The sequence below is a fragment of the Tachysurus vachellii genome, chromosome 13 (genome assembly GCF_030014155.1).
Source record: "Tachysurus vachellii isolate PV-2020 chromosome 13, HZAU_Pvac_v1, whole genome shotgun sequence".
Taxonomy (NCBI): domain Eukaryota; kingdom Metazoa; phylum Chordata; class Actinopteri; order Siluriformes; family Bagridae; genus Tachysurus; species Tachysurus vachellii.
Genome location: NC_083472.1, coordinates 6,335,760 through 6,350,401, shown reverse-complemented (window position 1 = coordinate 6,350,401; position 14,642 = coordinate 6,335,760). Strand labels below are relative to the sequence as shown.

At 39.6% G+C, this 14,642-nt stretch overlaps 1 protein-coding gene across 2 annotated transcripts in view; it reads right to left on the bottom strand.

Annotated features, from left to right (window-relative positions):
* Positions 1 to 255: 255 nt before the first annotated feature.
* The window catches only part of si:ch211-269c21.2 (carbohydrate sulfotransferase 8), a 69,294-nt gene continuing 54,907 nt past the window's right edge, over positions 256 to 14,642 (bottom strand). For both annotated transcript variants that reach the window (XM_060885716.1, XM_060885715.1), the window contains exons 3-5: positions 4,714 to 4,745; positions 3,016 to 3,480; positions 256 to 2,854 (exon numbers count right to left, since the gene is read on the bottom strand). In XM_060885716.1, the coding sequence (XP_060741699.1) occupies positions 2,258 to 2,854; positions 3,016 to 3,480; positions 4,714 to 4,745 (1,094 nt within the window). In that variant the 3' untranslated portion in view covers positions 256 to 2,257. The remainder of the gene's footprint in view (positions 2,855 to 3,015; positions 3,481 to 4,713; positions 4,746 to 14,642) is intronic.

Genomic DNA, 14,642 nt, shown 5'->3' with positions numbered 1-14,642 from the left:
GAGTTTTACATTTCTTTGTTCTGTAACCTTGATGACAAATAGCAGCTGATTTGATGTGCCCTTTGAGTGCCACAATCTGAGATGTCAGAGCCTGAGGCTGTCCCTCAGAGAGAGACAGAGGCAGCGAGATGGAGATTGAGGAAGGGGAAATAAGAGGGGTGTGGGGTGAAAATGCCCTGAATGCCCCAGGCAAGGGGAGAGGGGACAGGCAACTGTATCGGAAAGGGGGAGGGAGTGAAGCAGATCTCTGCTGATGTAGAGAAACAACAATAACTTTGCAAAAAGAGGCTTTCACATACATTCATAATTATTAAAATATAGCTTTAGTTATAGTTGTTGGAATTGATCTTATAACATATTATTCTGGGTGGGAGTTTAAGGGGTTAAAATGACTATGGGCCATAAATGAGATAACAGTAAAAACATTAAAACACTGAGCAGTTGTTACAATGCAGCACAATCTATAACAGAAGCCAAACAAATCTGTTGGATTACACCATCTTAAAACCAGTTTATTTGGTTAAAATTTGGTAATCCACCTCCCTGTTATAATTTAAATAATCTAATCCGAATACATTATAATCAACAGTAAAAAAAAAAAAATTCAATGGCACATAGATATTATACATTCAACTTTGAAATTAAGACAGCGTCATTAACTTTGTGAGGTACACACGCTTTTTTTTTTATACATTATGTTTTCCTTTAAACTGAAACATTCCCAACAAGTAAAAATGGAGATAAGTGCTGACCGGCAGTATGCTGTAAGGCTAAAGGCATGCTACACTGTGTTTTATGGGCTGAATAGAACACCAAATCACACCAGACATCCACATCATACACTTCAAACATCATCATTCATCTATGGCTCAATAACAGTGTGTGTTTAAGCTACTAGTGGCATCAAGACACAAAAACTGTGCAAACTGAGAAACATTCAAGGCAATAAATTAAAGGTGAAATGAATGATCAATGTTTAGTACTTCATTGACATCCTAAAAATTGTAAAGGTTCATTTGAACCTAAATAAAGTCAGGCTTGTGTAATATTGATTTATCCCTGTGTGTAATTTTTGCCATTTATTTAAAAAAAAAAATCACAATAATTTATTCATGCAAAACAAAAAAGGTCAGGAAAATGAACATTTCTACAATTTCATGTTTAAGGAGAGTAGAGACAGCTTTGAAACGTCAGCTGGTGAAAAAAAAAAAATCCAAGGGACATGACCGGATTATTCCTAATGTATTTCTGAGGAGCAAAAATATGCTCTTTTGGTTGTATTTTCAGATGATACTAAAATATAATATTTAAATGGAACAAGTGTTGTTTAACTGCTGAGCTCTTAGTGTAAAGGTAAAATGTAATATAATAAAATTGAGTAAACATCACTGTGTTCATTGTGGCAGTGTAATATCATGTGGCACTGAAGAAATCATTATATTACACAAGAATGCTTAATAATTGTGAGCAAATATTTGGAAAAAAATTATATTTTTATATATACTGACTGAATATATATATATTTCAGTCAGTTGTTTATTCATCATTTATGATAGAAGACTTCATTCAGTCTGAGTGCTCTGAGTCAAAACTTAAGATTTAAGTCTAAGTTTGTTTTCCGTTGTTGGAAAGTCTTTGACACAGAGGGTTTTGTGCTTTTTTTTGTTTGTTTGTTTCTTACTAATTTCAACTGGGATTAAAATAGAGGTTAGATTAGGGATCAACTGCCATTCTAATGAAAGTGATAACAGCAGCGATCCTGCTTCGCAGACATTACACCTTAAGTGTATACTGTATACTGTATACTGTAAGAGGAACACTTTGAAACGTGTTGTTTAAAAAATCACACAGCACGTGACCCAATTGTAAACTGTTTTTCTATAAAAGCACACCTCATTACAATGCTTTATTCCTTCATAATATCACGTTTAAGCTCTGAGATGATTAGCATTTCATCCAAGATGTATTTCCTGACACATTCCCATTGTTCTCAGGATATGCTCTGGATTCACAGCGACCCTGATCTGGATAAAGCGGTCACTGAAATTGAGTGAGAGAGAGTGAGTCATAATGAGCATATTTATGAGATCTGACAGAGTTGTGTACGCTCGTACAAACCTTAATAGGTATGCCTAAGCCAGATAAAATAGGCTGATGAATTACAGTAAAAAGAGAAATAAAAAAACAATTAGACTGAAAAACACAAACAATAGACCAGCGATTGAAAAGGTTCTCAGTCTATACATTCATAAACTTCTCAGTGCAAATCAGGGAATGGCGTGGAATAGTTGAACAATAGATAATCCATATAGAAAAAGTCGTAGGTTTTCTGTCTCTCGTTTAAAGTCAGCTGAGAAAAATACTCCTGTGTAATGCGTGAAGTCGTTCTGGCTGCATTCGGGTTCCTGTCTTTAAAGCTGGGGAAAGTCAGGTTAGCAGGTGCACCGATTTGCCTGAGGAGGAAATTGGCTTCCTCTTCAATTGTCTCAAACTTGCCAATGAAGTTGTAGTCTATAAGGCAGGGGCTGCAGAGCTGCACCACACGCTCCCAGTGAATATCCATCCCCACAGGACGCCGAACATCCAGCAGGTACTGTATGAACTCTTTGAAGGTCACACCTTCTCCGGTGAGCAGGGCTGACCTTGACGCGTTAGCACGGTACTTGGCGATGATGGGCTTCCCAAACACTGGGTGATAGTATGAGTTCGGGCTCTCAAACTTGTCCCGGAAAGCTGAGACAAGCCTCTCGAAGGGCTCCCTCAGAAAGAGCACTTTGGTGTAGGTTTTCAGGCGATGGGCAATCTGTTTGACGTCGAAGGAGTCCAGTCGCTTTAAGTGGTTTGCATAATGCACCTGTTTAAAGAACAGTAAGAAAATAAAGAGCAGAGAAATGTAAAATGAAATAAAGAGAAATATGAAATGAAGTATAACCACTGACATAAAAACCAATTCCAGACAAGTACATTAGTAGGTCTTTACAAAAACGAAGACTAAACTATAATTGATGAATGCACCTGTTCATGCCGAAGTTCCTTCGTGGAGGACGCCTGGCCCTGTAGGACCATCAGCACACGCTTCCAGTTGGAGCAGCCCGCCTTGGGCACCTCACAGTACAGGAGCTTGTGTGTGTCCTCTACGTAGATGCGGGACACCTGCCTGCGGGTTATGGTCCTCGTGAGGCTTCTGTATTTGGCACACATGTCTCTCATCAGCTTGCGGCGGGACTGCTGTATTTGGGTCAACCGGTGGATGTGTTTGGATCCCTGGCCAGCAGGAGTGCTGTTGAGCTGCCGGAGCAGGGCCGAGTTCTTCAGGAGGAGCTTGCGATAGTTCTTGGTGATATGAGGTGCGTTGCGTTTGGGGTGATAGACAGGAGCACGAGGATTCCAGAGAATTACTGGGCGAACACTACTCAGCTTTTGGCTATCTTTTGGACTAGAGGTGTGTGTGTTATTGTCTTGACAATAAGGGCACTGATCCTGCAAAGAAAATGATGGTTTAATTAGTGAAGTGTTATAAAGTAGCAGAAAACCAGAATGAGTACTTGAGCAGTAACTGAAACAATCACATGTTTAATAATTATAATAATCATCTCCATTTCAGATGTAGATGATGGTGTGGAGAAACAAAACATTACTAAAATGATCAGAAATGTTTACACAGAGATTCAGCAGACTTTTGAAGTCTATATAGTCGATTTATCATGTATTTATATATCTGTACAGCAAAGCACAGGGCGTATGTATGTTCATGGCTAAAATTATAATCAGGATCTTAAGCACAAACAAGTTTGATTACATTCATTCATTCACTCACTCATCTTCTACCGCTTATCCGAACTACCTCGGGTCACGGGGAGCCTGTGCCTATCTCAGGCGTCATCGGGCATCAAGGCAGGATACACCCTGGACGGAGTGCCAACCCATCGCAGGGCACACACACTCTCATTCACTCACGCAATCACACACTACGGACAATTTTCCAGAGATGCCAATCAACCTACCATGCATGTCTTTGGACCGGGGGAGGAAACCGGAGTACCCGGAGGAAACCCCCGAGGCACGGGGAGAACATGCAAACTCCACACACACAAGGCGGAGGTGGGAATTGAACCCCCAACCCTGGAGGTGTGAGGCAAACGTGCTAACCACTAAGCCACCGTGCCCCCTAGTTTGATTACACTTTTTCCTTATTTCATTATTATAATGCTTCTTTTGTATCCAAGGCAAATTTCTTACTTCTATAAAAGCTCTTGAATTTCATTCGATTATGTGATATTAATTGGAGAAGCTAAAATAAATTAACATATGAAATATGATACATATAAATTCTGGTGGCTGAAAGCCATAGAGTATAACTGACATCACTTTGGAGGGGGTAATCCTAAGAGACCACTAGGGTTTAAGGGTTAAGGTTATAAAGGTTTCATTATAGGATAAAGCTGATCATTTCCTTCTGTAGGAACAACTGGATTCAAAGCATGCTAGCAAAATAAATAAATGCCCCCCTTTAGCTCAGCATAAAAGAGAAAATGTTCCTCTTCTAATTTGATGTTTTATTTGTTTGAACACAACCACAATGTGGCGCTCTTGTGCAGGTTTTCGGTCTGCTAGTTCATTTAGAAGAAAAAGAACACTTTTAAACTGAGGTGATGGGATTATTACCTGAAATTTGATTCTAATAAGCAGAAAATGTGAGCTTAATTTACTCACCGGCTGCTGTTGTGGGAACATGAGCTTTCTACCTACACGAGAAGAGAAACAGAACAGTTTTTTAATTTAATACCTTTCTCACAGTGAATAAAAGACTCCAGCTTAAAGCAGTGAGGTGTATCTGAACCAAAGCTCTTAAAGAATACCAAACTCTCTCTCTCTCGCTCTCGCTCTCTCTCTCTCTCTCTCTCTCTCTCTCTCTCTCACACACACACACACACACACACATACATACACACAGGTATGCATTTGTACATGCATTTCCTGCTCTATATATCCTAGAGATATAGTGCAGGAAAATGGTAAGGTGACGTGGGCAAGTGTATGGAAGAGAGAGGCAGAAGGAGTCTGACTCCCACAGCCAGCACTAATGTTTATGCCATTGCTCACTGCAGCATCCAGATGGCAACTCAGCAGCGTCAGGAACATCATTAACACTAAGGTTTATATATGCAAAACATATAGGTGTGTGCAAGAAGAATAAGAATTTATCATAAGCAAAAAAAAAAGAAAAACAACCAAAAAACAACAACAACAAACTGCCCCAGTCAGCATCATACACTATAAATAATAGCAAAGCAAGCCCTATGAGAGTGATGCACCTATTAGTTACAGGCAAGCAGGGATTTAAAAAAATAATCTGTGCTGCTTTAAGGTTTTGCAAGTGTGCCTAAAAACTAGCGCAGAGTGATGTCTCACTAGTGCCGAGTTTGCAAATTATTGACAGCTGAGGTTTCTCCCCAGCTGCTCCTCACTAGCAGAAGCAGCTCCGGTCTCTCCAGCATACAGCAGAGATTAGACCAGGACATGAGTCACACTCAGACAGGCTTGGGCCTGGATGAGGTGTTTGAGCGCTTTGATACTGGACATACAGTGGGCTGGAAATGTCATATTACAGAGTAATCACCACGTTGAAGAGATTAGTAAGGAAACTGGATCTGGACCATAAACTTCATAATTATCTTTTCATCTGCTTATTCTTCTGATCTAATTACCTTCAGACTGCTTCTGAGCGACCTGGTTTACTGGATCTCAACAGACCTTCGTCAATAATAATAATGTCCTGCTCTAATATACATATAAAAAAGAAAGGCCCTCACCAGCCACTTTAATAACACTCGCTCAAGCATGCAAATTTATGATATTATGCAGTTAAGAGGTCAAAAGCTTCAGTTAATATTCACATCAAACATCGAAAAATGTGAACTGTGTAATCTCAGTGTCTCTTAGCGTGACATGGGGTGTTGGTGTCAGATGGGAAGGGTCGAGTATTTCAATTAGCATTTCATGCAAAACACAATAATGTGAAAGGCTACTACATGTAACCTGTACCATACTGACCATCCCATTTTATTGCCTCTTCTTACTTCTTCTTCTTATTATTTCTGTTCTTTTTTTTTGGCTTAAAAAAGATTCTTAAATTGAATTTATTAATATGCACATTCTAAGAGGAGTGGCCTGGTTTTTATTTCACTGCATGTTGTATACTGTATAACTGTGTGACAAATAAAAAGCTGAAAGGAGAAAAGTCAGGATTCATATTCAACCTGACCGGAAGGTTCCGGTAACTCAAATGATCACTTTTTTTTTAACTATGTCGAGCAGAATAGCATCTCAGAACGCACAAAACATCAAAGCATGAGGTGAAAGATCACATCGTCCTTCATGGACGGTTAAACTTATTACCAAAAAGATGAGTGAAAGGTAAATGTCTTCTTTACAAAGCTCTAAACCAGCATTAGATACTCCACTTATGATAATTAGGACACTGTAAATCTAAATACTGATGGAACCACAGCCATTTGAACCAAACGTTTCCCAAACGCATCATAAAATTAAGATCGTCACAACTTTTAAGTTTTATGTCATGCTTAAAAACTCTCGTCTAACAATGAACTCTGTGCTATGATGCCTTTGGGGAGCTCCACTCAGATCTGAGCGACACTAGCATCTGTGATTTCAGGAGCTAATCAGTACTGCTCTTCTTCTTGCCTACCGTTTAGCTAGCATTGAGGAATGTGTTGGATTGTAGATGGCACTTCATTACGGCAGTTTCCAGATTCTTACGTATAGTTAAAGGATGAAAGATAAAGAATTTAAGATATTTATAGTGAAAATAATCTTTACATCTTTGCATCATTTCTTAATATAATATAGATATAATTTATAAACAATTCTCTAACACCTTTACTCATTCTTAGTCCTTATGCATGCCTCTAATATTTTACAAAACTTTTAACAGCCTTTGTATTTCACTTTATTCTATAGAATGCTGGGAATGCAAAGTTTTGCACATTTATTTAATTAACCCTCATGGTGTCATCTACTACTGAGTGTGCTTGTACGGTTAACTGAACGAAATCACACAAGTCATGTCAGGCCTATCACAGATGTAAACGATATATAACTATCACTACATGCTGCAGTTACAAGTTCATGATCTTTCTAATAAGACGAAACAATAAAGATTAATAACACCAACGATAATGACCTTTTTGAGTTGAGCACATGTCTGTGATCTCTACTGAATACTTCTTCTGTGTGCATGATTGTTTAAGTTCCTTGATTATGATTTTAATGATTATATGTTTCTGCTCCTAAACAATTCAAAAGCATCTGCATGAAGCAGGCGCTTGAAGAGTTCATAAAGAAAAGAGATTCTGAATTGTAAACATATTCCACAACATATTCATTATGCCTCCTCTCTTTTTTTCATAGATGTGGAACCCTGCTGATGTGCCTGGGATTCAGCATAATATTTGTCCCCACATGGAGCTCAGCTTTAGGCTCATAAAGAAAGCAGAAAGCAGGATAATTGTTGCGTCTGCCGACTCCATGCGCCAAAATGATACGATATGCCAACACGACTGTCTGTAATGACCGCTACCTGAAACCGAAGCTTGAATCCTAACTGTTGTGCATTTTAATTTAGGTTATGAAAGCGAGAGAAATAAATGAGTTTTCTGCAGCCGTTACAGAGCAGTGTGAAAGGTTCCTCGACACTAAACTGCCATGTACAAGCAACATTAGGAAGAAATAAAGGAAAATGGAAGCAGAGAGGAAAAGTACAGATCATCTGCGTTAAATGGCTAAATGTTGTCAGTGAGCTCTCCTCCCTACAGGACCTGGCACATCTCTCAGGTCTATTAGATCAGAGTCATGGCACAGACAGGCAGAATAAACGACACGACTCGGAGCTGGAGAGCAGCACGTCAGCACAGTGGGAGCTGGCAAAGATAGAGCACTGCACACGATGCTCTGACTCAACTCGCCTTACAGCCTTCAGGATAACTAAGAGTTCTGTGTGGAAGAACCCGTGCCTTGGTAAAGGACTCTGTAAATCTAAAACAATAAGCAGTATGGCCTGGATATAAGGAATAAAGCATTTGGGGGTGTGCTATAATAGATAAATAATCATTAATGGGAAGGTGTGATAAGGGCAGGTTACTGTATCCACTCTAACGATGACCTTTTCCAATGAAAGTACACGCCAAATTGCTTATAAATACTACAATAATTTTCCAAAAAGTACAACTGTTTGTATTTTATGACACTGTAGTTTTTTAAACAATCGTTCCACAACCTGCATTTTCCTTACTTTTAAGAGCAAAGAAAAAATTCCATCATACTATGTTAAAATGAAAAAATAAAAAAAGTTAACTGAAGAATTTTTTTGTGCTGGAAAACATCAAGCTACAGCTTTAGATACTTCAGATTTGCTTCATCTTCATTTTCACGTTCATGCAGTTATCTAATCAGCCAATCATGTGGCAGCAGCATAATGCAAATAAAATTAAAAATAAATCCCGCTGATTCACGTCAAGATTGATTTTGACTGTGACATGGTTGATGGTGCCAGACGGGCTGGTTTATATATTTAAAAAACGTCTGAGATTTCTGTCACTGTACACTAAACGGTGTGAAACATCCAGTAAAAACATCCAGTAAAAAGAAATGAAAAAGATCAGAGGAGAATAGCCAGTATGCTTCAAGCTGAAAGGAAGGTTATTGTAAATCTAAATACCAGTCTTTACAAGTGTGCTAAGCAGAACAGCATCTCAGATGAGCTACAGCATGAGGATATGATATATCATGAGTGAATGAGCTACAGCAGCAGAAGTTCACATCAGGTTCCATTGCTGTCAGCCAAGAACAGGAATCCGAAGATCGGGAAAAAAAAGGACTGGTGTCAGGGTTTGTGTAACGCTGATATTCTCACTGCAGAGATCTGGGACAGGAAGGCATCAGACGCATCAAGCAACGAGCTCCTAAAAACAACACTCTAGTTAATTTTAGCTGTTATCATCTATCAGTGCCTAAGCTGACAGGTGTGTATAAGCCAAAGTAGGGCACAGACACAGGCGTATTCATGAGTGAAAAAAACCTGTCATTGTGGCACAGCTGATTTACATTCCAGTCCTGACATGGGAAGAATCAAGTGCTCACCAAAACAAGCAGACTTTAGTTAGCGAGTAATAACGTTAGACAGAACATTATCCAGTTCATGCACATGATCAAAATTAAATAAACCTCCAAATGTTAAATCAATATAAGGTCATATGTGGTATCGGTGGCTAATTGCACTCATAATTACCGAAGCAAAGCAGATGGTGTCATGGATTATTTCACACACACCATACTGCGACGGCTCCTGCGAAGACTGAGCCTAATCTTAGCTCCGACTGCCAGTTTCAGTGTCTCCGACTCGGCAGTGTGTGTGTCAGCATGGGGGCCGATCTCCATGTTCCTGAATCCAAGAATGTGTTTCAGAAAGTGTTGCTTCATGGATTGTGTGTGTGTGTGTGTGTGTGTGTGTGTGTGTGTGTCAGGTAGCTCTAAAAAAGGAAGCTGTAGGAAATAATCCAAATTGGTGTTATCTCAACAATACCAGCGATTGTATATTAAACTAGATTTGTAAAGTTTGTCGCGACAAACTTTGATGTTGGCTTTGACGAGGCAAGTATTCGCAAAGGCTGGTGCTTTTTGGAGGCAAGTGGACATAAGGGTCAGTGTTACTTTTGGAGGCAAGTGGACAGAAAGATAGGGTGCCAAAACATTTGGAGGCAAGTGGAGACGAGCATGTGACGTCATCCGAATACTCCTGAGGAAGTTCCCCTCATTGGGCTGAGTGTTTTGATATGTCACATGTCAATGTTGTAAAAAGTTTTTTGATTTTGCGTATTTTTTCGGGCGGGGCTGCAGGACAATCGAAAAGGCCAGTCGGTACACCAATTTAAACCTTTGTTCAGAGTATCACCCTAAAGGAGCTGGCCGTGTTTGCTGTAGATAGTTTAAAAGCTTGCCGAGTTACAAACCTCCAAATTTTATAATGGGAGTCTATGGGAAAAAAGGCCATTTTGAGACCCGGTACCGGGAGTACCGGTACTCGGATCGCTTAGAAAAGTAATAGCAACAAACTTCAGACCAGGGTCAACAACATATCCGAATTTGGTGCATGTGGCTCGAAAGCCCTAGGCCGCATTAAATTTTATAAATTTTTGTCTAAGCTTAAATAGGAAAACAGAATGTTGGCTTCTACAAAGCCAACATAAATATAAGAGAACAATAACTATAACTATAACTATAACTATAACTATAACTATAACTATAACTATAGTCCAGTTCTGGAAGAGTTTGTGCTTTGGTGTTGTGTGGTGTTAGTTTTCAGTTCATCCTCTGTACAAGACCAGATGCTCTTTCTATCACCTTATCTCACAGAAATCTTTAGATTTAAATCCCATCATTTAAATATCCTGTGTGCAGATGTGGACAAATTGATTACACGGGCAACTGGGAACAGCAACTTGCAACTATTCAGTTTTTCAGTGGAAAAGCAAAATGAGTAAACGGTTACCATAACAACCAATAAGATTTTTTAACTTCACATGTTCAACAACTGGATAAAGAAAAAGCTCTACCTCGTTGTCCTTTCTCATCGGTGCACATGTGAATAGGAACTATTTTTTGCTAAGAATATTAATTAGTTTGAATGGATTTTTTCCCCCCCAAAATTTGGAATACAGCTGGATCTAGAATACTCTGAGGAAACTACACCACAAAATCTGTAATAAACACACAGCCAGCTCACATTTCAAAAATGATGACATTAACTAGACGCAGTCTTTACTTTACAACAGCTAACAGACCTGACACAAACGAGACGCTTTATCACCAGAGACATCATCACGAGACATCGGAGACTATGGCTACATAAAACAAGTACTCGCTTATTGTCTCCAGTCTGTTTTAATGCATATAATGAGCTCATCATGCTTTGGAGTTACAGCTATAAAGCTATAGAGTACAGCTATAAACAGTTGTTCCTGCACCAGACTCTCTTAAAGTTAATCGGTTTATCAGGAGTGTCCACCATACAAGCTCCTGTGTCCCTGCTTTCTCTCTGACTTTATCTGATCTCAGCTATGCTATACATCAATATTTATATCTCTTAGACAGAAGACTGAGGAAAAGTAAACATGTCTAGGCACCAAAGCCGACGGTGGGGAAAAAAAGTTAATGTATGGTGATAAAAAGGCTTTTGTGTTTGTGTCACTAAATGAGTGAGTGGTTTAGGGGTGGATGGATGGATGGATAAATGCAAAGATAGATGGTTGGATAGAAAGCTGCCTCAGTGCTGTTCTCCTACCAGACGCCAGACTATTTACAACACAATTCAAAATGCAGGAGAATACAACACCTTTCCTCGCCCTTCACTTCTCCCCCCAAAAAAATCCTTTCAAATACACTTTGGGAGTGTGAAAGTCTGCAGCAGTCTGGTCTTTTATTTAGAGTCTGTCTCCTCATTTATTGTAAGGCACTTCACTTGTTTACTCCTGTTGTGTTAGCAGACCCCCTGATGCTGCCGCCGTCTGTTGTGTACTGCTGTGCTGAAAGTCAGAAAGTGTGTGTTTCCTCATCAGTGTGCTTCAGAGTGCTCTGCCCCCTACACACCCACGACGAGCCTGCATGCTCTCCAGCTCATCATTAACTTTATTAGCATGCATCTTTCTCCCTTACTTCAAAGTTTTCAAACTCTCTAAAGTGTAGAGGGTTGGTATTTACGTGATAGACACCTTGCAGCATTATGATTATGTAGAAGAAAAGCAAACATGATTACGATGATTAGGACACTGTATGGAAACCCTAGGACATGATAAATTGGTTAAAATCCAAAGATAAGCATTAGTGAGTAAGTTTATTACATCAGACCAAGACTAAAACATGTTCAATGAGGAATAAACACCTGCTATGGGGCTCATGCTACATGTTTATAGCTATCCAGTGTTTATCAGTCAGGTCATGTATGATGTACACCCAGATTTTTATACAGTCAAAACTTGACTCTTTCTATATACCGTACTGAACTGACTCAAAAAGACGAACACTCTAGTAGCACTGAAGACAGAAAACTGAACTCATTGCACGTGTATAAACAAGAACAAATATTAAGCAAATGATGTCATTTAAATACCTTGTTAAATCATGTTTCATGTATCATGATCATTTGTGTGTGTGCTTGTGTCCAACACTTTATAAATCTATACAGCAGCCCTTATGGCCCAAAAGAAAACATGGCCTAGATCAAATGACATACATTTATTTCTATTATGATCTGCAAAACCATCCATTACTGCAAAGCCATTAATTACTAACTACTGATTAGAGTAAAAACAAATTGTAGTAGGATATGTATACCCTGTCTCTCTGTTACAGGAGCGTCCGTTGTTCATGGACATATCAGCGGGAGCAATCACTCGCAGTCGGAAACCTGAACTGCAGGTGGCTTTGTTGTGTACGCTCTGTCCACACTTTCTTTTGTTGCTACACATCTCCTTCATTTGCATGGAAGTGGAGGAGATGCCGTTCTTTAACGTTCTGTCGAATCTTTTCACTCCGTTATTATCTTGTTTAGTGCAAGCGTAAGCTGTGCGTCATTAATTGTTATAATAGATATTCATGATAATGTACCCAGTGGGTGAGTTCCTGCTTCACTGTGGACAGACTTGTTGGCAAGACATGTGCTGGCTGGCTGGAGTAAATGGATTGGACAGGATTGGATCTCATCATCAAGGGAGATACCTGGCTGGAAAGGAAAATAGGAACAGATGGGGCTAGCCCTTAGAAAGCATGAGACACGGGTTCATGTAGCTCTGCCATGCATAAAGTCTACCTGGTAAATGAGGTGCTCTGACCAGTAATTGTGTCTCAGTCATTTCTGTCCAGAGCCTGTGGTTAATCTTTGGTGATCATGTTTAACCTCCAAAAAAGACTGAAGCTTAATATATATCACTGGTCTATAGTGGTTAGGCTACAGTATAAGTAAGTAGCAAAGACCTGCAGTTGCTCGGTATCATCCTGACACTGTCAGAAAACCACATCCATTGCTTTAGATAACATGCTGGCAGTAAAGAATGGTGGAAGCTGACAGATCAGGTATGTACAATCTTATCCAGAAAGGGCCAGTGTGGGTGCAGGTTTTCATTCCATCCAAGCTGAAGCCACAGAATCAGGTTTGGCTCCTGTTTGGAAAGAAAACCTGCACCCACACCAACCCCTTGCAGATAAGACTGGACACTCCTGTGACAGATGGAAGGCTTCGGCACGCTCTATGTAGTGAAAAAAATGGCATAGGCTATGGGGATTTGGAGAACGAAGCATGGGTAATATGCAGAATCCCAACAAGATAAAACAAACCTTATTAGCACAGATGGATTCTGATAAGAGTGCAGTTGTCAGGATCCAACCCAAACTTTTTGTGTAGGTTCTGTGTCACGTGTCTGCCCCGCCCTTGTTTATTCCTCCCCGCCTCTGCACACCTGTTCCTGACGTGTTGATTGTTGTGTATTTAAGCGTATTTGCATATAGTGGCGCGGAATCCTCGCCTTGTGTTACGTCCTTGTCATGGCGTCTTTTGTCCTGTCTTGTCCGGTCTGTGTTTCTTTTATTTAATATTTTAGCTATCCTGCATTTGGGTCTGTTTTTATCCCCACATCGCTGACAGCAGTGATGCCCTCAACTGACAGTCAGAGTGCATATAACATGTGCTACAATGTCATGGAGATATTTATCATTCTGACCCTGCCAGAAATAACTACAGACATCTCCTTCGGGAAGTAGCTGCAGGAGAGAGAAAAGGCACACCTGTATTTATAAAGTAGTACAGAGCAGCAAAAGAGGTCATGTAACAGAATGTTAACCTTGGCAATCTAGGGGACCCTTGGAAGACAAAAGAGGGCAAATGATGTGTACAGAGTAAGTCCATGACAAGTGACCAAAAAAGAGTATATGTTATAAGTATATTGACATTTAAGAGAGTCGTTAACTCTTTATAACAGAGGCCAAAAAAGAGACTTTGTGCCTGTATTTGGGTTGCCCATGTTTTTTATCACACCCCAAAGTGGTGCTTTAAGAATGTCTATGGCAAATGCTTCTATCTTCAAAGTAAATGGCGATATCAAACCCAATTCTGCTAAACGTGCTAGTTCATAAGCATTTAAAATGTGAAGGTGTTTATCTTCAACCACTAAAATTCTGTGTAAGTTTGTCCAACATCGGAAAAAACACACGTCTCACACTGAAAGCCAACAGACTCCTGACTCATTTTATATCAGACCTGTAGCCATAACATAATTCATTTGTTTATACTGATTGAAAATGTCTGTATTCATCCAGTCTGAACTGATACAGAAAGAGTTTCTAGTTTCTACCTACTCACTGATGTTCTGAAGATGCCTTCAAATGTAACCCACAGTCTCCATGCTTGTTCTTTGGCTGTTCTTTGCTTGTAACTATCATCTGCATTGGGGTAATGGTTCTTGTGCCACTGTATGGAGATGATATACAGTGCTGAATCAAGTTGTATGCATTTCAAGGAAGGTAGATCATTTAATGGCCAAATTGAGGAGGACAAAATTAAAATGACATTGCAA